Below are 20,244 nucleotides of genomic sequence, written 5' to 3'. Positions count from 1 at the left end.
TTTAAACAGCTGTAATTATAGCAAATGAAATTTATTCTGATTTTTAGTTATAGTTCCCCACTTCTTATAATAATTGCATAATATAGCATAAGTTACCAAATTGTTCTGTTATTGAATGTCTGTGTGCTACTTCTTTCAGTCATGTCCGACCCTTTGGACCACCAGGCTCCTCTGTCCTTGGGATTCTCCAGGCAAGAATACTGGAGTAGGTTGCCATTGTCTCCTCCAGGAGATCTTCCCAACCCAGGGATTGAACCCCTTTACATCTCCTGAGTTGGCAGGCAGGTTCTTTACCACTAGGGCCATGAAGTCTAGATCATTTCAATTTTTAATATTATAGTGACATATGATTAATAAACTGGTATACATATATTTTCCTTTCTTTTAAATTATTTCCTGAAGATAAATTTTCAGGAAGATGATAAACATGTCAAAGGGATGAACATTTAAGTTCCTTGTATATACAGTTGTCTTGACAAAAATGTGACCAACATTATGGAGTACCATAAACAGTTTTTTGTATACTGTTTACTTTGGTGGTGTTTTATTTTTAAAATTATTCATATGTGTATGTAGTTTATTTATCAATTGAACTGTTATTTTTTTCATTAATTTGTATGAATTCTTTTTTATTATGGCTATTATCCCTTTAACTATTACATTTAGTGACATTTCCCCTCAGTTTGTTTCTTCTCTTTATAATATAATAAAATGCTCACTCTGCATTTGATTCAAAATATCCAAAAGATTTATGGGAGCATTTAGCATTTCTTGAGTTTAAAGGTCTTCATGCAGGCAGAGTATTTTGTATTAAGGAATGATTTTGTAATAAAGAATAGGTGAGGGATTATGTAACAACTTAAAATGAATAACAGAGGGGTATAAATATGCCAACCACAGCCAAAGGAATCATGTATTACAGACACAGGCCATCTCTCACCCTTCATTATATCGTGTAACAGTTGGGTGGAGTTCCATGACAAAGTTATTTTTTCCTCTCCAACATGCTTTCTTTTTGCATCTATCCACCCTTTCTTAAAATAAAACTCTAAATCTTGGAGAAGATTAGCAACTATCTGTTAACACACACGAAACCTCAGGGAGATTCAGATGTTCCTCATGCATCATCTGTATCACTTCACTTATGTTAAAATGTGCATTTGAAAAAAAATACAAAAGCTGCTGAAAAATAGAGTAAGAAAATCTGGAGGAAGAGAAGATAATCATAGGAGCAATAAGTAAGAAGAGAAGGATGTGATCAGTACCCAAGGAACATGTCCAGTGAGCTTATATTTTTGCTATAAAAAGTGCAGGAGACCTGAGTTCAATCCCTGGGTCGGGAAGATCCCTGGAGAAGTGAATGGCTACCCACTCCAGTATTCTTGCCTGGAGAATCCCATGGACAGAGGAGCCTGGAGGGCTACAGTCCATGGTGTTGCAGAGTCAGACATGGCAGAAACAACTTAGTACACATGCATCCAATACAAAAGTTATACAATACAAAGACAGTGCACAATAGGAATCTTCAATCTCTCAAGTGGGTCACTGAAGACTACTTTTGTTTGGTTTTTAAAAAATACAGAAGTGGTTTTCCTTAATTTGGGTTATTGGAGTTAATTTTGTTTTGTTTGGTTTGGTTTTAACTTTATTTATTTATTTATTCTTCTTTCTTTTTTTAAAAAAATTTTATTTATTTATTTTTACTTTACAATACTGTATTGGTTTTGCCATACATCAACATGAATCCGCCACGGGTATACATAAGTTCCCACTCCTGAACCCCCCTCCCACCTCCCGCCCCATACCATCCCTCTGGGTTATCCCAGTGCACCAGCCCCAAGCATCCTGTATCCTGTATCGAACCTAGACTGGCGATTTGTTTCTTATATGATATTATACATGTTTCAATGCCATTCTCCCAAATCATCATTACTCAGCCATCAAAAGGAATACATTTGAATCAGTTCTAATGAGGTGGATAAAACTGGAGCCAATTATACAGAGTGAAGTAAGCCAGAAAGAAAAACACCAATAGAGTATACTAACACATATATATGGAATTTAGAAAGATGGTAATGATAACCCTATATGCGAGACAGCAAGAGACGCAGATGTACAGAACAGACTTTTTAACTTTTAAAATTAACTTCATTGCCATATAATTTACATGCAATAAAATGTACCCATTTTAAGTGTATAATTATATGAGTTTTAACAAATGTGTACGCCTGTGAAACAAGATTAAGAACATTTCCTTCACCCTGTAACCTACTCTGCCCCAGTTAAACCTTACTTCACCCTTCCCGGCTCCAGGCAACCACTTGTCTGCTTTCTACCACCGTGTGTTAGTTTTGCCTGTTCCAGAATGCCAAGTAAATAGGACCATATCCTCTTTTGAGTCTGCATATTCAGCATAGGGTCTTTGAGATTCATCCATGTTATGTATATATATCAGTGGCTTGCTTTTTATTGCTGAGTAAAATTCAGTTTGGATAGATCACGTCTTTATGTATTCACTAGTTGAGGGACATTTGGTCATTTCCAGGTTTTGAAAACCATGAATAAAACTGATACAACCATTCTTCTATAAATCTTTGTGTAGATATGTTTTCTCTTGAAATATCTAGTATAGTGTAATACTGAGTCGTAAAGTAAGTGTATATTTAACTATGCAGGGAACTGCCGGTTTTGCAAAGTAGTTTTGCCATTTTATACTCTCAGTAGCAATATACGGGAATTAGTATTTAAAGTCCCAATTTTTGAATTGTTTCAAAAAGTGGAAAAAGGTCATAAATTCTTTTCACAAGTGGTTGACCGTGTTTCTGAAAGATCCCATTGCTTGATATGTTAGCCCTTTATTTTAACAAAGAAGAAAAAAATAAAAGCAAAGCATAGTGGTATGATCTTATGCTGTTATCTCTTAAAAGCTGTATTTCCCAGGGAACTATAGTCCAATTCTTATCTTCTTCCAGTAGAGTTTCGTTACACGTGTAAGTATCACATTGATAATTTGCTGAACTTTGATATAATCTGCTATGAAATCATGACATATTGAGACCTTCTGGACCTTTGCAATGACGAAAATGTGATTTTTATGCCATAGTACCTACCAAGTAATAGCAGACTAGGGCAGCATTCTGGACTGGCAGTTGTGGTCTCAGCTACAAGTTATGTGACTTAAAGCAAGACATTTGCCTCTCTGGGCATAAGCCTAGGCTCTACCTTTGTAATAGGCAGGACTGGTGGCTCAGATGGCAAAGAATCCCCCTGCAGTTTAGGAGACCCAGATTTGATCCCTGGGTCAAGAAGATCCCCTGGAGAAAGGGAATGGCTACCCATGCTGGTATTCTTCCCTGGAGAATTCCATGGACAGAGGAACTTGGTGGGCCACAGTCCATGGTGTCTCAAAGAGTTGGACACGACTGAGCAATTAACATTATTACTACTACTAGGTAAATTCTAAACTCTGTACCAGCTCTAGGATTTTGTGACTCTAAATACAGGATGAAATTATTTTAAAATTATCTTTTCACCTACATATTACATGAGTATATTCCTTTAAAAAAGAAAATAGAGCATGCCAGATAGAGCCAAAGTTCCAGCCCCTTCACCTATACAGAACAGCCTTCAAGGAGCAGTTTCTCTAAAGAGAGGTAGATGTAGAGCCCTCATGGTAGGGCAAAAACATTTTTGGGGTCTCAGTGGATGTGCAGCTGGTAGGACACACTAAGTAATTTGCTAAGAATGACGAACTCAGAGGTACACAATAAGAATATCATTTTCTCCTTTATTATTTCTATATGGGGTAGTAGCTTTCTTTATTTACACAGATAGATCTTTATGTTTGGCCAGTGGTGGGGAGGCTCACCTGACCAACTGGCCCCTATCTGGTCCTCATGAGTTTCCCCTTCTGTTTGGAGTTCTCTTATTTAGCCAACTGCTGCCACACAGAGCTGACTCTCAGGGCGGGATCTAACTTCTCCTATGAAATTCTTACCCTGGAAGGAACTTACGTCATTTCTTTGGTTCCTCTGAGGGCAGCTGAGATGATTGAAATTTTCAAAATGATTTACACTAACCACTAAAAGAGAACATGATGAAACAGATGTTTCATCCAACTTGTTTACAAGGCTCCTAATCTTTGTCCCATTTTCTATCAGTCAAAGAATCTCCCTTTTTCACCCTTAGGATTTTTTCTCTTCTATTGGGAGAATGTGAGCCACACTGACTTATGAAGAGAAAGATCAGGTGGTAGGTAAGTGAGTTGACTACGTTTCTCAAAACCACAGTACAGCTATAACCCTTCTTCAGATATCTGTGAAACTTGGGCAGTAACCTTCAAATGTAGAGTTCTCATTTCTCCCCTTGCTATAGGCTAAGCTAAAGGTCTTTCCTTATGCTGTTTCTCCTTTTTTCACATGATTCCACCTTTCACATTTCTAATTCAGGGTTATTCTATGTGTTCATTTCAAACCAAATTCACCCGGACATAGGGGAGAGGACCAGGTGATCATGAAGTTCAATTTACTCTGTCAGTATTTTTCCAAATGCCACACACACAAAAATAGATGGTGTTTTTAACTAACAGCACTTTAAAGGTGTGCTTATGGAGTTTCCAGAACAATCTTCTTGGTGGTTTGTTTGATGCTTATCCCAATAAATGTGACCCTAAGTGCTTAGGAAATGGCAATTGTATAACTTAGCTTTTCTGGTTTCTCTAATGAAAGGCAGCAGTCAGTAAAATCAGTGTCTACACATAGAGTGGGAGAAAGCATGTTCTTGGTAAGTGGCTCAGTTTAGTCTATTGTTCTGTGGCCAATTATCATCAGCATTTATTGGGAGCCTAAGTACAGAGACCTGTATCATCAGCAACTGTGGCACATTACAGAAGAGCAATAACTATTTCACTGACTCAACAGATATTCACTGAATGCCACATAAGAGAGGAGCAAAAAGGGAAATATGATTTATGGGTAATGTTCTTATCTTTGAGTTGGGTGTTGAACTCCAGCTGTTCATCAGGCTCTTAAACTAATTTTTAAAATATAATTTTTATATAGGATCAGGAACACAAAAGGTCACTGATGTTTTTGTGAATAGTTTAGTAATTTAGTTAAAACAAGAAAATGGGCAGGATATGGTTTTGGTTATAAAGGGGTCTATAACCTAAAGGCGGAAATTTTACAAACTCAGAGGATAATTTTATGCTGTCATATAACATATTACTATACCTAAATATCCTTGATTTCAGGCCCAATCACAGTACTGTAAGCCTACATCCCACTGCATAGCAAGAAGCAAAATCTTTTACAAAGTTCTTCATTGAAAATTTCCAAATGTGTATTTCTGGAGAATCCTGGGGAAATGCTTTAATGTGGCATGGAAGTCTTTCTTGTCTCGGGTCACCTTAGCCTCTGATCTGGCTTCCAAATGATGCTTTACTAATCTGATGTCTCACTTCTTGCCCCAGGCAGCTCTTGCTTCTGCTTTGACCAGAGGAATTATCACTACCATATCTCTGAGTTTCCTCAGTAGTACCTAGGGTCAGTCAGTCAGTTCAGTCGCTCAGTTGTGTCCAACTCTCTGTGACCCCATGACTGCAACATGCCAGGCCTCCCTGTCCATCACCAACTGCTGGAGTTTACTCAGACTCACGTCCACTGAGTCAGTGACGCCATCCAACCATTTCATCCTCCGTAGGCCCCTCTTCCTCCCTCCTTCAATCTTTCCCAGCATCAGGGTCTTTTCAAATGAGTCAGGGACAGGTTAATATTAAACAAGACTTCACTGATTGCTTAAGGATGAAGCACAAGGGAATTACAACATAAAGAACTTTAAGCTGCTTTCAGAATCCACAAGCCCTAGTCCCTCTGAAGGCAAAGTATGGGTGCCTTTCTTACCAGCTTCCAGCTGGCCCCAGTGTTCAGTTCATTTCAGTTGCTCAGTCGTGTCCGACTCTTTGCAACCCCATGAACTGCAGCACACCAGGCCTCCCTGTCCATCACCAACTCCCAGAGTTCACTCAAACTCACGACCATAGTGTCAGTGATGCCATCCAGCCATCTCATCCTCTGTCATCCCCTTCTCCTCCTGCTTCCAATCCCTCCCAGCACCTGAGTCAACTCTTCACATGAGGTGGCCAAAGTACTGGAGTTTCAGCTTTAGCATCATTCCTTTCAAAGAACACCCAGGACTGATCTCCTTTAGAATGGACTGGTTGGATCTCCTTGCAGTCCAAGGGATTCTCAAGAGTCTTCTCCAACACCACAGTTCAAAAGCATCAATTCTTTGGCACTCAGCTTTCTTCACAGTCCAACTCTCACATCCATACATGACCACTGAAAAAACCATAGCCTTGACTAGATGGACCTTTCTTCAATTTAAGTCTGATTTTGGCAATAAGGAGTTCATGATCTGAGCCACAGTCAGCTCCCGGTCTTGTTTTTGCTGATTGTATAGAGTTTCTCCATTTTGGCTGCAAAGAATATAATCAATCTGATTTTGGTGTTGACCCTTACTACAGTCTTTGGCCCCAGTGTAGCAGGGATCAATTTATTTCTTCTCAATGGCAAGCCCTTTGCACCAGGAGCCTAGAGAGAGGAAATTCTTTCCCCTCACGCCAGGCTAAGGTTCATTTCTTTATCCTTTGCCCCAGGCTCTGAGTTTTCTTTAGGGATATTGACAGTGGTGTTATTCACTGCTTGCCAGAATTTTATCTCCGTCTGTATTTGTGTGGTTTAATCCAATCTCAAACCATCTCAAAGATATCAGAATAGTATTACCAACAGAGGTTAGTTTCCCCAATCTGCATCATTCAGTCCTAAATTACAAGCAATGAAGAACAAGTCTTTGGAGAAAATCTGGAACTTTTTTCATTCTTACTACAGTCTTTTGCTCTCCAAATGCTGCCAAGCAATTGCTCAAAGAATAATACATAGAATCTTGGAAAATACATTCCTGAGGCAAAGAATTCTAAAATCACATATTTCACTCTCAAACATAATTTTTCAGACTTACAACTGCAAAAATGTCACTCTTTACTAAAAGTACATAACTTCTCACCTTAAATTCATTTTACCTATCTGAGGAACAACTGAGGACCAAGTAAGTTCAAATTGATTTTTGCTGAGTCTTTATCTTAGCAAAAGTTTCCAGCAACATTTAAAACAGCACTCCCCTCCCTATGCCGATTCCATCACCTATTCCCCTCTCCTCCCAAATTTCAGGCTTCAGTCTAAAGCCAGCATACTTCTTATATAAACACGCATATTCAAAACAAATGCTTTAGATAAATGAGAAGAGTATGTAAGGCACGCTCAAATATCTTATTTCCAAAATGGCTCTGGGATCCTTAATCCGTTTTAATTTCCTAGCCTTCACCTTTTACACACCCATAAAATCTGTCCTGTCTCGTAAACGCTGTTGGGAACTCCTTGTTCACAAACTGATTCATTCCCATTTTCCGCACAGTGCTTGACAAAGCGTAGGCGCCCAATAATGAATGAATGAGTTTGTAGAAGGAAGGCAGGGAAAAGGTTAGTTTTTTCGAGATAGGACTAGGAGAACTACAATGGCTACAAAACAACAAAAAAACACAAACTTAGATAAACGCCTACTCTTGGATCCCAGAGTCCAGAAGTCTATATTACGTCCCGCCCACGGGCGAGAAACGGGAAATACTACCGTTCAGGAAAACCGGAAGTGCCTGGTCACGCCCCGCGCATGCGTGCCTCTGTTCTGCGTGCACTTCCAGTCATCCAGGGAGAAAGCAGAGACTCAGACCCCTGCAGACCGCGGCGCGTTTAGTCCCCGCCCTATCGACGTTGCGCGTGCGTCCTGGGTCGTTCCGAGCGCTCTGAGGCGGAGCGAAAGGACAGATTTTCTTCTTATTCCCGCCCCTCTTCGTTCCCCACCTGCCACGTACTGGGCCTGAGCTCTCGCTAGGCTTGGTGGGTCAGTGCGATTGGTCGGGGCCCGCGCGAGTCTGCCAGCGAGGTGCGGCGGCCCCGGAGGGCAACCGAGTGGGCTGAGACCGCAGCCTTCCCCCAACGCTCCAGAGCCCGACGGTGGCGGCCTCGCACGGGGTCGGATCAGCGGAGACCCGCGGAGGGGCAGCAGTGGCGGCCTCGGGAAAACGGTATGGCCGCTGGGGACGGGGTCGCGGCCGATTTCTCGGGCCAGGCGGGCGGGGAGACGTGGAAACGCTGAGAGGGCCTCGTTCGAACCGGCGAGCGCGGGGCGGGTGGGGTCGGAGGGGTCGTGGGAAGGCGCTGGTGGCCGAGGACTGAGGCCGGGCCGGGCCGGGCCGGGCCGGGCCTCGCCTCGAGGAGAGGCCACGGCGGGGGAGGGGTGGGGTGGCGGTGCCACTGGCCACCGTGGCAACGAAGCGGACCTGTGGGGGGCTTTAGGAGGTGTTTGTGCCAGCAAGGCACAAGGATTTGTGTTGATCCCGCTTGGCTCCAAGGAGTCGGACAGCCGGAGGGAGCGGAGAGGGACTTCTGGAGATCTGGGGTGGTCCAGTGCCTAACCCTCAGAGGGGCTTGAAAGGGTGAGAAGTGGGGAGAATGGCGCCTATGGGAATTAGTTGATTGGGGGGTCACCTGGGGATGCCTTGTTCCTTGACTGTGTTAGTGCTTCATCAAGCGCCGTCTGGAGGCCAAACCCAGCCTAGTAGTGGTGATGACAACTAACTTTTCAAGAGTTTACTTTGCTAGGCATTGTGCTCAGTAGTTGAGATTCACAGTCTCATTTAATCGTCACAAGGATTCTTCCAAATTTAGATATTCCCATTTTGCAGTTGACGAAAGTGAGACTTTAAGAAGTATTTCCTGAGGTCACACAGCTAGTGGGAGAAATCTTTACCATCAACGCCGGCTCTGGTCAGGCAGAATTCGAGGCCCCTTGCATTCTTTGGAGTACTCGACGGTTGGTTTTGTTTAGGGTTTCTTAAAGGGAATTTCTGGCCTCTGGAGTTGCCTAAGCAAATTCACTGAAGAAGGGCCCTCACCACAGGGCTGGTGGAGCTGGAGGTTTGGTCACTGAACCTGGATCCTGGTTCAAAGAGGCAGGCTTTTTATGTGTTTCCTTGGGCTTGTCACTTTACTCTCTAGTTCTGAGAACAGTGTTCCTGTTGGAAGATTTCATAGATTTCATAAGTTAGTGGCCGAGTCATTTCAGAGGGAGTAGGGCAAAGACACGAAGAAAGGAGAAATGGAGAGCTGAAAAAGCTGTGAGGATGTCACCAGCAGCCCTGGGAACTAGTAGTTCGTAGCAGTCTCTACTTTGTGGTTGAGGCTAGAGAAAAAAAGGACCTGGATTCTATGGTTACATAAAAAATAGGGTGATAGAATTTTCCCTGGAAGAGAGAATTTCGAGGTGCTTTTGTTTTTGTGAGAACCTGTTTTCTACCATGCCTTGTGGAGATGACTGCACAAAATGGAGACAGCCTTAGGAAAGAAGACCTGGTTCCTGGCCACAGGTAGTTTACAGTCCAAGTAAGTGAATTTGCAGGCAAACATGGCAGGTGTCAAGTATTTAAAAAGGGGCTCATATTTTCAGAGGCATTGGAACTGGGCAACAATTCCTTTATGATCAAAAGGATTATATCAATTATATTCATTGTTGGAAATGTCTCTAATTAGGGTTATGTCAGATGTAGAGAGTCACCTCTAGCTAGTGTGAAGGCTTGACTTAGGAACTGACCTGATAGTACTGCCTTCTTTTAATCTGTCTATCAGAACTTTATCACTTGTCATTCATGTTTTGTTTAGGGAACAAAAAGTATTAAAACTCTTCACTTACTGTATGTCAGGAGCTATTCTGGAAGCTACTGAGAATAGGTAGTACTATCCTGCTGAAGCTAAGCCCTGGTCTTTCGACTTCATTATTGACGGTTTACACATCCTGTAGGGACGACAAGATTACGTGGATTGATTTGAAGTTCTTTATTGCTCTCAGGCTGCAAGGCAAACAAAGTGAAATCCTAACCATCTTACTGAAGTAATTATACTTCGGAACTTGGCATGCAGTAGGTATTTAAGTGTTTGCCAAATGAAGAGGGCTGCTTTGGCTCACAGGTGAAGAGGTTGTATGGAGGTTTCAGTTAATCAAAGTCTTCAGGAAAAGTCCATTGTCAGAATTGGCAGATGAAACACTGACTGTATTCTCTTTTTATGTTAAGACAAGCGTAGCATCTGGATGGTAGAACATAGCCCACTCTGTTTTTAACTGACCTTAGAGTGTTATATTCTGTATTTAATGCACCATTAAAGATGTATTTAAGATGGGCATTACAGATTCATTCATAGAATTAATTTGTTCAGAGGATGGCAAGGGAGTCTAAAGACAATCATTTAATAAGTACTTAATTGGAAGGACATGTGGCATTTATATGAGGATACTAGGGCATTTATGTATACTATGGATTAAATAGGATTCATGAAAACTTCCTTCAAATATTTGAAGTGTTGGTGTGTTGAGGGCCAGGTAGAGTGCTTTCACACACACACAAAGGAGCAGATGTAGAGAACTAGGAAAACTAAATATGTTAATAAAATAACACATTTAAGAGAAGAAAGCAGAATGCTGCTACTAGAAAAGCAAAGTTTTGAAACCAGAATATGACCAGTAGGAAACGCTCTGTGGTTACAAATAATGTGTTCATGAGCTTCTTGGTCTCAGAAAGAAGAGATAGGCCTTGAGAAGAAGACATATTAACATATTAATTAAGCGAAAGTGTATTTTCTGTCATATGATAATGGTATAAATTACTAGAGACTGCAGACATTATTTTGAATTTAGGATTGCAAAGTCATTATAGGAGAAGCATGCTGAATAACCTAAGATTAAAGTAAAACCCAAGAAGGCAGAACTCAATAGCAAGTTAGTATTTAGTTCTCTGACACTGTCTTATTTTTAAGGGTGCTGTCTGATCATGCATACTCAGGTTTGGGGATGGGAGTGTTACAGAGGATGGAGAAACAATAGTGGACAGTCTTTTAGAAAGCTCAGGAGGATGTCACTGATTTGTTTTTTGTCCTCAAGTTCTGAAAATAGGAAAATTGGAGAAAATGCTCATGAGGTCTTTCTTATTTTAGCGAGAAAAATTTGAAACTATTTTAGTGTTCACACATACTTTCCTCTTCAGGGTTAGCATTTAATATACATAGGCTAGTAGGGTTTGGAAGCTAGTATTTAATGATTGTCCTTCATTTAATGACTGTAGAATAATTAACTGTGCTAGGCACTGTTCTAGGCTCCAGAAATAACAGTGAACAAAAACATTTATCTCCCTATTTTCTAGTGGAAAAGAATAAAAATTAATACTTTTAAAATGTTTGATAGTGAGGAGTGCTTTGCAGAAAATGAAGCTGAATGAGAAAGTGACAGTAAAGCCATTTTAAATTAGATGGCCAGGAAAAACTTCTGAGAAGTTAACATTTGATCAGAAATCTGAATCATGTGAGGGGTGTGAAAAGGGCTCAAGGTTAAGGAAGCAGCAAGTGCCAAGTCTTGAGAAGGAGATTGTAAAGTCCGAGTGTAGCAGAGTGGCCAGGGAGAGAAGTGGGAAATGAGGTTAAATCAGATCATGACCTTGTAGTTCTGGCTTTTATCAAGAGTGAGATGAGACTCTGTTGGAAGATTTTAAAGTAGGATTTTATTTAACAGGATAACTCTGATATGGTGAGGGTACCTTTGTTAAGCAAACAAAGGTAAAAGGCAGACAGATCAGTTAGGAGTCTTTTGCAGTAATCCAGGCAAGAGATGATGGTGGCTTGGATTAAGTTGATAGAGGTGAAGGGTTGGACTCTATAGAGATATTTTAAAAGTTGTGGCAACTAGATTCATTGGTAATTTGGTATATGTAAGGTGTGTGGGAAAGAGAGGAACTAAGTTTTTTTGTTTATCTTGAATATCTTAGGAGAATTGTCATTAACAGAGATGGAGAAAACTACAAGAGAAGCACATTTTGAGGGGAAGATCAGGATTTTGTTCTGGACATGTTAAGTAAGAAATCTAAATCAGATGAGCAGTTAAATATATGGGTAAAATAATAACAGACATAAAATAATAAAACTTACTTTCTTATGCACATAATAAAACCAGTTCCAGACCATTTTACCATAAATATGGTAACGTTGGAACAGTGAATTTCCTTTGAAACTGAGAATTTCTTAGATTCTAATAGTAGCTTTGCTTTTTAGCTTTTAAAATACCTTTTATAGCTATTTAATCATCAAGACCATTTTGTCAGTCTTTCTCTAGAGTTACATATATAGAACATCCTGGAGTCCACCATGAATGGGCAGTTGGATCTGAGTGGGAAACTAATCATCAAAGCTCAACTTGGGGAGGATATTCGACGAATTCCCATTCATAATGAAGATATTACTTATGATGAATTAGTGCTAATGATGCAGCGAGTCTTCAGAGGAAAACTTCTGAGTAATGATGAAGTTACAATTAAATATAAAGATGAAGGTAAGAGTGTTTCTCAAGTTTTTAAAAGTCTAATATTTTATGTGCTCTTTTGCCTGTTTATCATTGAACTCCGAATAAAAATTCTGTTTCTTCCTATGGTAATTGAGTACCACTTTCTTTTACTTAAGGGAGTGCTCATGTAGTTAGTTATAAGTTAAAAATTTGCCAAGTGATTTATTATTAGAAGGGGGTTTTAAGTGATAGAATACTCTCACACATTTTTACAAGCCGTTTGTTTTTCTTTTATGCCTGTACAATTCTGGCTTCCTTTTTGCTTTAAAACCAAACTTGCACTCCTATTACCTAAAGTGAAAGGGATGTTAGTATATTTTGAATGAGAAAGGATTCGTGGTCAGCTAAGTATGGAAAAGCTGTATTTTTTGCAGGAATTTTCAGAGCACGTATTATGCTGAAGTACTTTCTCAGTTTATGTGGTGTTCCCAGGCTAATTTGACTACAAAACTTTTTATGGAGATAGATTTTACCTGACAAATATATCATCAACCACATAGTGGAATTATATTAGTAGACTGTCATTTCTTTTTTTTGGAAACATAAAGCATTTGTTTATTATTGCTGTAATCAAGGCAAAATCTTTTTAAAAAATTGGCCTTGATAATGGAAATATAATCAGAATCATTATTACTGCATTTACAGTTTGTTCTCTGCTGTTCGGACCGCAGAGTTTCACACCTGCCTCAGTAGACTCTATTTTCTTTTTCTTTTGACCTGTCGTCTTTGTTAACATCTCTAGTGAAATTGGGCTTTAGGTGGTTACCAGTATCTTTATTACTGCTGAATTTATTTCCAGTCTGTTTCCTCTTGATCTCAACACTTGGCACTGGTATCCACAGCATCGTTTTATAAATACTCTTATTTCTCTGACACTGTGCTGTCTCAGTTTTCTTATCCCTAAAGCTTCTTTGTTTTTCTCTGTGTGTCAGTTTAAAGTAATGTCAGTTGTTAGAATAAAAACCTTAAAACCTCAGTGGTTTAACACTCAAGAAATCATTCAGGGGCCCAGGTTGACGAAGCTCTGAGATCTTCAGTACATGGCTTACAAGCTCACCTTGAGCATCTGCATTCAGCAAGCAGATGCATGACGATGGAGTATAGAGGATCACATGGGAGATTGTACTCTCTAGGCCTTGAGGGGATTTATATCATTTCAGCGCACATCACATTGACCAGACCCCAGTCACGTGACTGTGCTGAGATGTTAGCGGGTTGGGAACTGTCCCTGGTTGGATAGCCACTTTCCAACAACTTAGCCTGTGGAAGGGGAGTATAAATCACTGATGGTCAATTAAGCGAATTATTTCACTAGAGGTATAATATGCCTTTCATTTTTTCAATATTTCATATAATGTTGAAAAGTGAACGTGTAAGACGCTCAGTCGTGTCTGACTCTTTGCAACCCCATGGACTGTAGTCTGCCAGGCTCCTCTGTTTACGGAATTCTCCAGGTAAGAATACTGGAGTGGATAGTTAGATCCCCCTCCAGGGGATCCCTGACCCAGGGATTGGACTCGCATCTCTTGTGTCTCTTGCATTGGCAGGCAGATTCTTTACCAGCTGAGTCACAGGGGAAGCCCCTTCATCTAATGTTACCCAAAACTAATTTTCGAGTTTAGCAACAAAAAAGGAGAGCATTTTCTTCTTATTCTCTTCCCTAGTAACGGACTCCAGAAGTTGGTGATGGACAGGGAGGCCTGGCGTGCTGCGGTTCATGGGGTCGCAAAGAGTCGGACACGACTGAGCGACTGAACTGAACTCGTAACATCCTCTTATTTACAATACATTGATTATCCCATTTGGCTTCCAAATGTGTGCGTAAATGTGATCAGTTTGTTCTTTTTTTTGTTTGATTTTACAACTCAAGTTTTTAATGGTTTTACCTGAGATGATTTGCTCTTACCTCAAAGCTGGCAATGGACTTGGGCAAACTCCGGGAGATAGTGGGGGACAGGGAGGCCTGGTGTGCTGCAGTCCATGGAGTTATAGAGAGTTGGACATGACTTAGTTACTGAACAACAAAATCTGAGATGATTCACTCTTACCTCAGAGTTGGCATATCTTAAACTAACTTTACTGGTTTACTGCCTTTCTTTTAACTCATTTTTGTTTATGGAAGGGTCAGCCAACTCCTTCTTTAAAGGATCACATAATATTTTAGAATTGTGGGTCCTATAAGGCCTTGCTAATCTTTTTTCTAGAACCTTTTAAAAATATAAAAACTATCCTTAGTTTGAATTCTTTAAGCCAGAATTTATCCATTGATTGCAGTTTGTAACTCCCTAGCTAAGGGTATCCTCGTTGTTGAAACTGTCTTTTACATCTGGTTATCACATTGAATTTGTTTTTCATTGTGTTTTTGAGTGCTTTTTTAAATTAAGACAGATTTGTGTTCCATAGACTGTATTGGGTACTAGTTTAGAGAGCTGACTTAGGTAAAGAGTTCCTTATGTCATAGATACTCTTATTTCTGTTGGGGAAATCAGAAAAGAAAAAACCAGCTATAGAAAATTTCCTTCTTTTACATATGTACTTAAAAATATGTTTATGAGTAGAATCCCTAAAGTTGAGCATTAGATGTGTGTGTTGTGGAAAAAAACAAAACAAAACAAAACACTGGTCTGCTGTAAAGAGATGATAAAACTCTCAGTTATGGCTTTTATTGCCATCTTTATCCAAAATAACTGGCCTAATCAGTGTTAAAATTGTGTGTCTGTGAGGATACCTTGCAGTGGCTTCTCTTCTGTTCTTTCTCTAGCCTTTTATTTCCTAGCCCTTTGAAAGGTTTTGAACAGGCAATTGATATGCTGATTATAGTATTCTTTATCCTTGGGATCTAGGGGATTTTAGAATCTTGTGTACATGAATATTTTTCCTGAGGAGAATTGATGGTTTTCATCTTAGTGTTGAGATGATTGGAGACCTGAAAAACTCAACTGTCTACCCATTTATTAGAACAATTTTGTAGAAAATTTTGCAACCTTTTTCGTTACTGTCATATATGGCTTTCCCTCCGTTTGTGTCAGTGGTGTTTTACTGTGCTTAGAATTAAAATTGAACCTTGAGAATTATTATTACCTTGATTTCTGATAAATATGTTTTAATATTTTAGAATAGAAAGATTTCAATCTAAACTGTAATTTCCTCCAGGTGATTAGTAAAAGATTACATTAATCTTAGCTATGTGTTGGCTCGTCTTATGAGAATAAGATAAATATTTTGCTATGAAAGAAATAAAATTAATTTAGTATCCTTTTGGATAAGTACGTCTTCCCTAGATCCTTTATGCTTAAAGGTTTTATGGAATATTCTCTATGTTCTGTGATCCACATTTTGCATTTTAATTGATACATATCCTAGCTTACTACTGATGCAAATCTTAAATTTTTGTTTGTTTCAGATGGAGATCTTATAACAATTTTTGATAGTTCTGACCTTTCCTTTGCAATTCAGTGTAGTAGAATACTGAAACTGACATTATTTGGTAAGTGCTAAACTTTCTAATATATTTACTCCTCTTTGTATTTTTATGAAATACTTTTTAGTTTATTCCTTTTAAAGATTCAAAATTAAGTGATAATATTTTCTTCTATATCAGAATTTTTAAATTTTAAGGCTTAACTATATTCTTTGAAGATTAATAGAAAGTAGACATATTTTAAATAACCCATCTGCTGTTACCTTAAATAGTATACCAGTTGTGTAAGTGTTTCCAGGATTGAAAATAATTTCTGGGTTAAAACTGCAATTTAGTTTAGTTCATTAAGAATATATAATTGTTTTCCAATGTAGTATGTTTTTACTTATTCTCAGGGTTTAATGTATAGGACTGATACTTACATGAGTTTGAGCAAGCTCCAGGAGTTGGTGATGGACAGGGAGACGTGGTGTGCTGCAGTCTGTGGGGTCGCAAAGAGTCGGACACGACTAAGTGACAGAACTGATACTTTTTTTAGACATTATTTTTTAAGGAGTATTTCAAAATCTGAGATAGTTCTGATTAAAAAACAAAAACATAAGACTAAATTTAATCTTACAGATTTTCTTACAGATCATGACAGATTTGCAAGGCAGAACACTAAAGGGAAAAGATAGAAATGATTGCAAAGTTAAGGTAGTAGCATGATTATATGAAAAAAAAAAATGTGGACTTTTTTCCTGGATGTTTTGGTTAGCATTTTTAAAAATTATGTAGCAGTAACACACAGTTCCATGAAATAGGATCAATGGCTAGTTGATTTAATTTGTATTTATTTCATCTCCATCTAAGAAGGAGTGTATGAATCACTTTAAAATGATAAGAACAAAAACTACTAAATTAAAAAAAAAAACATACCTCTTTACAATATTGAGTCTTAAAATACCTAACCACTATTGGCCAGCTATCAGGCATTAGGTAAACTGAAAATCTTCATCTCAGAAACACTCAGAATGTACTGGATAAATGATACTGAATATATTTTTTGAATTACACACCTGAGCTTGCTCAAGAATGTGAGGAAGATATCAGGGACCAAAAAATAATTGAAATTAAAAACCAGGGCCGTAAGTACCAAAAACTGAGGCTTGAGATGCTTTTGGTGGTGATGGTGAAGGTTTTAGTCTGCATAATCTAAGGACTTGTCACTTGGTGTCTACATGGTGAAGGTCTTGGGTCCTAGACCCTCAATGACTATACTCTCAAAAAGCAGATTGTAGAAGAAAAATCTCTCTTCATTGGCAGAGGAAAAGCCAAGAAACTGATAAAGAAACTCTCATATATCCTGAGCTATCAGGGGTTTGTGAAGGCTCTCTTAGGATTTATAACCATGGTCCTTTGGGAACTCCCAAACCCGGATACCACCATGAAAAGTGCAAGAAACAAAGGCAAAAATCTTCTCTGGAGGGTATATGTTCTCAATTCAGATAACATAGGCTTCTCAAAGATAAAATCCTGTTGATGAACTTAGAGTTCAAAACTGTAGGACACATGAAACATCCATGTAAACAAGAAACAATGGGTACAACTAATAGTGGGATTAGATTTCTAAGAACTTGGTAGAAGCGTTAATAAAATATGTATTGTTATTAGACATAAAAGAAGAAATAAGAATGTAAGAACTATGCATTATGGAAAAAACATTAAAAAAAACTTAAGGTAGATAAACAGCAAGAATCTATTGTATAGTATAGGGAATTATATATCTTGCAATAATTTATAATGGAAAAGAATCTGAAAAAAGAATAGACACACACATATATATGTGTGTATAACTGAATCATTTTGCTGCACACCTGAAAAAGGAAATTTGTAATCATAAGAGAACTGTTAATACTCTTCTCTCCAAAACTGATAGATCAAGCAGCCTCAACATTTAAGCAAAACAGATACAGGCTTGATCGTGTACATCTAGCAATCAGGGACAGGATTCAGTTTGTTTTAGTGCATTTGGACATTTATAAAAGTTGACCATCTGCTAGGTTCTCCTGTGAGTCTCAGTAAGTATCAGAGAAGGAATATGTTAGAGATCATTTTCTCTGGTTTCATTAGAAACTATTGGGCAAAAAAGATAACCCAAACTCCCATATTTTTGCAGATAAAAATATGCTTTCAAGTAACATACCATAGAATAAATCATATTAGCAATTAGATTTCTAATTAGTGATGACTTTTACATGACAAAGGTTTTAGAGTGTGCTAAAGCTAAATACAAAGGGATAGTGTAAGTCCAGATAATTTAGAAAAAAGAAAATAATAAAAAGCAGAAATGAACTAGAAGTTGGGGGAATTGATGGGATCAGCAATTTTGAAGATGTGTAACTAGCAAACCTCTCAAAACGACAGAAGTAAGCAGTATTAGGAGTGAAAGGGAGTTTAACCTCAAATGTTAATACTTGCTGTGACGGAGAATGAGCACCTTGGAGACAATAGCATGTCAGTAAAAATGTGTTAGAAAGGATTTTTTGTAGGGCAGAGATCAAATTGCTAACATCCACTGGATCATGGAAAAAGCAAGAGAGTTCCAAAAAAACATCTATTTCTGCTTTATTGACTATGCCAAAGCCTTTGACTGTGTGGATCACAATAAACTGTAGAAAATTCTGAAAGAGATGGGAATACCAGACCACCTGACCTGCCCCTTGAGAAACCTGTATGCAGGTCAGGAAGCAACAGTTAGAACTGGACATGGAACAACAGACTGGTTCCAAATAGGAAAAGGAGTACGTCAAGGCTGTATATTGTCACCCTGCTTATTTAACTTCTATGCAGAGTACATCATGAGAAATGCTGGGCTAAAAGAAGCACAAGCTGGAATCAAGATTGTTGGGAGAAATATCAATAACCTCAGATATGCAGATGACACCACCCTTATGGCAGAAAGTGAAGAGAAACTAAAAAGCCTCTTGATGAAAGTGAAAGTGGAGAGTGAAAAAGTTGGCTTAAAACTCAACATTCAGAAAATGAAGATCATGGCATCTGGTCCCATCGCTTCATGGGAAATAGAAGGGGAAACAGTGGAAACAGTATCCGACTTTTATCTTTTTGGGCTCCAAAATCACTGCAGATGGTGATTGCAGCCATGAAATTAAAAGACGCTTACTCCTTGGAAGAAAAGTTATGAACAAACCAGATAGTATTTTGAAAAGCAGAGACATTACTTTGTCAACAAAGGTCTTGTTTGGTCAAGGATATGGTTTTTCCAGTGGTCATGTATGGATGTGAGAGTTGGACTGTGAAGAAAACTGTGTGCTGAAGAATTGCTGCTTTTGAACTGTGGTGTTGGAGAAGACTCTTGAGAGACTGCAAGGAGATCCAACCAGTCCATTCTGAAGGAGATCAGCCCTGGGTGTTCTTTGGAAGGAATGATTCAAAAGCTGAAACTGCAGTACTTCGGCCACATCATGCAAAGAGTTGACTCATTGGAAAAGACTCTGATGCCGGGAGGGATTGGGGGCTGCAGGGAAAGGGGACGACAGAGGATGAGATGGCTGGATGGCATCACCGACTCGATGGACGTGAGTTTGAGTGAACTCCGGGAGATGGTGATGGACAGGGAGGCCTGGCGTGCTGCAATTCATGGGGTCGCAAAGAGTCGGACACGACTGAGGAACTGAACTGAGCTTGTGTTAGATGGTTTTGCATAAGGTTGAAGGAATGGGGCTTTGCTCTAGATTGGCTGTTGTCAGGAAGTAGGGGTGGTCCTATGATTAGGTAGTAATCCATGATTTATGATTTACCTATTAGGTAGTAGTCCTATGATTTATCTTACTAAATCTTATGCAGAAGATATGAGGAGTGAATTGAGGCAAGCTTGCAATTGGTAAAATAGCATCACTCATAATTAGCCAGGGATGTTTGGTCATTTTTGTGACATTCTGGTCAGTGGTCTTGTGTCTGAGTTCTCACATGATTATGGACTGGCTTTCTTTTTTGTCTTGAGCTATATCAGTCCCAGACTGATCTTTAATGATAGTTGGTGGTGTTCTTTATTTGCTTTTAAAAAAAGATTTATTGAGATGCAGTTGATGTACTGTTGGTGTGTTCTGAAATTGTTTATGTTCAAAAACCTACATGTGAATACCATGCCAGCTTAGAGCAACACAAAAGCCTGTCTTACAGTACAGGGCCAATTCTTAGCTTTCAGGAGCTGCTTTTCTTCTTTTCAGCTATTAAAGGAAAAACAGTAATACCCAGTAAAAGCCAGTAATTGATACAGGTAGGAAATTATATTGAACTTTCTCATAAATATATAGGTAGTATGTAAAATA

General features: G+C 38.9%; 1 protein-coding gene across 4 annotated transcripts in view; it reads left to right on the top strand.

Moving 5' to 3' along the window:
* The first annotated feature begins 7,778 nt into the window (after positions 1 to 7,778).
* The window catches only part of TFG (trafficking from ER to golgi regulator), a 31,416-nt gene continuing 18,950 nt past the window's right edge, over positions 7,779 to 20,244 (top strand). For 3 of the 4 annotated variants that reach the window (XM_040225780.1, XM_040225767.1, XM_040225788.1), the window contains exons 1-3: positions 7,779 to 8,137; positions 12,254 to 12,480; positions 15,896 to 15,979. In XM_040225780.1, the coding sequence (XP_040081714.1) occupies positions 12,297 to 12,480; positions 15,896 to 15,979 (268 nt within the window). In that variant the 5' untranslated portion in view covers positions 7,779 to 8,137; positions 12,254 to 12,296. Of the gene's footprint in view, positions 8,138 to 11,981; positions 12,007 to 12,253; positions 12,481 to 15,895; positions 15,980 to 20,244 lie in introns of those variants that run through there. The other variant, XM_040225773.1, reaches the window with a different exon arrangement.

This window comes from Oryx dammah, unplaced genomic scaffold, assembly GCF_014754425.2.
Source record: "Oryx dammah isolate SB20612 unplaced genomic scaffold, SCBI_Odam_1.1 HiC_scaffold_2, whole genome shotgun sequence".
Taxonomy (NCBI): Eukaryota; Metazoa; Chordata; class Mammalia; order Artiodactyla; family Bovidae; genus Oryx; species Oryx dammah.
Note: the sequence above shows the minus strand (reverse complement) of the source record. Positions and strands in the feature narration are given on the sequence as shown.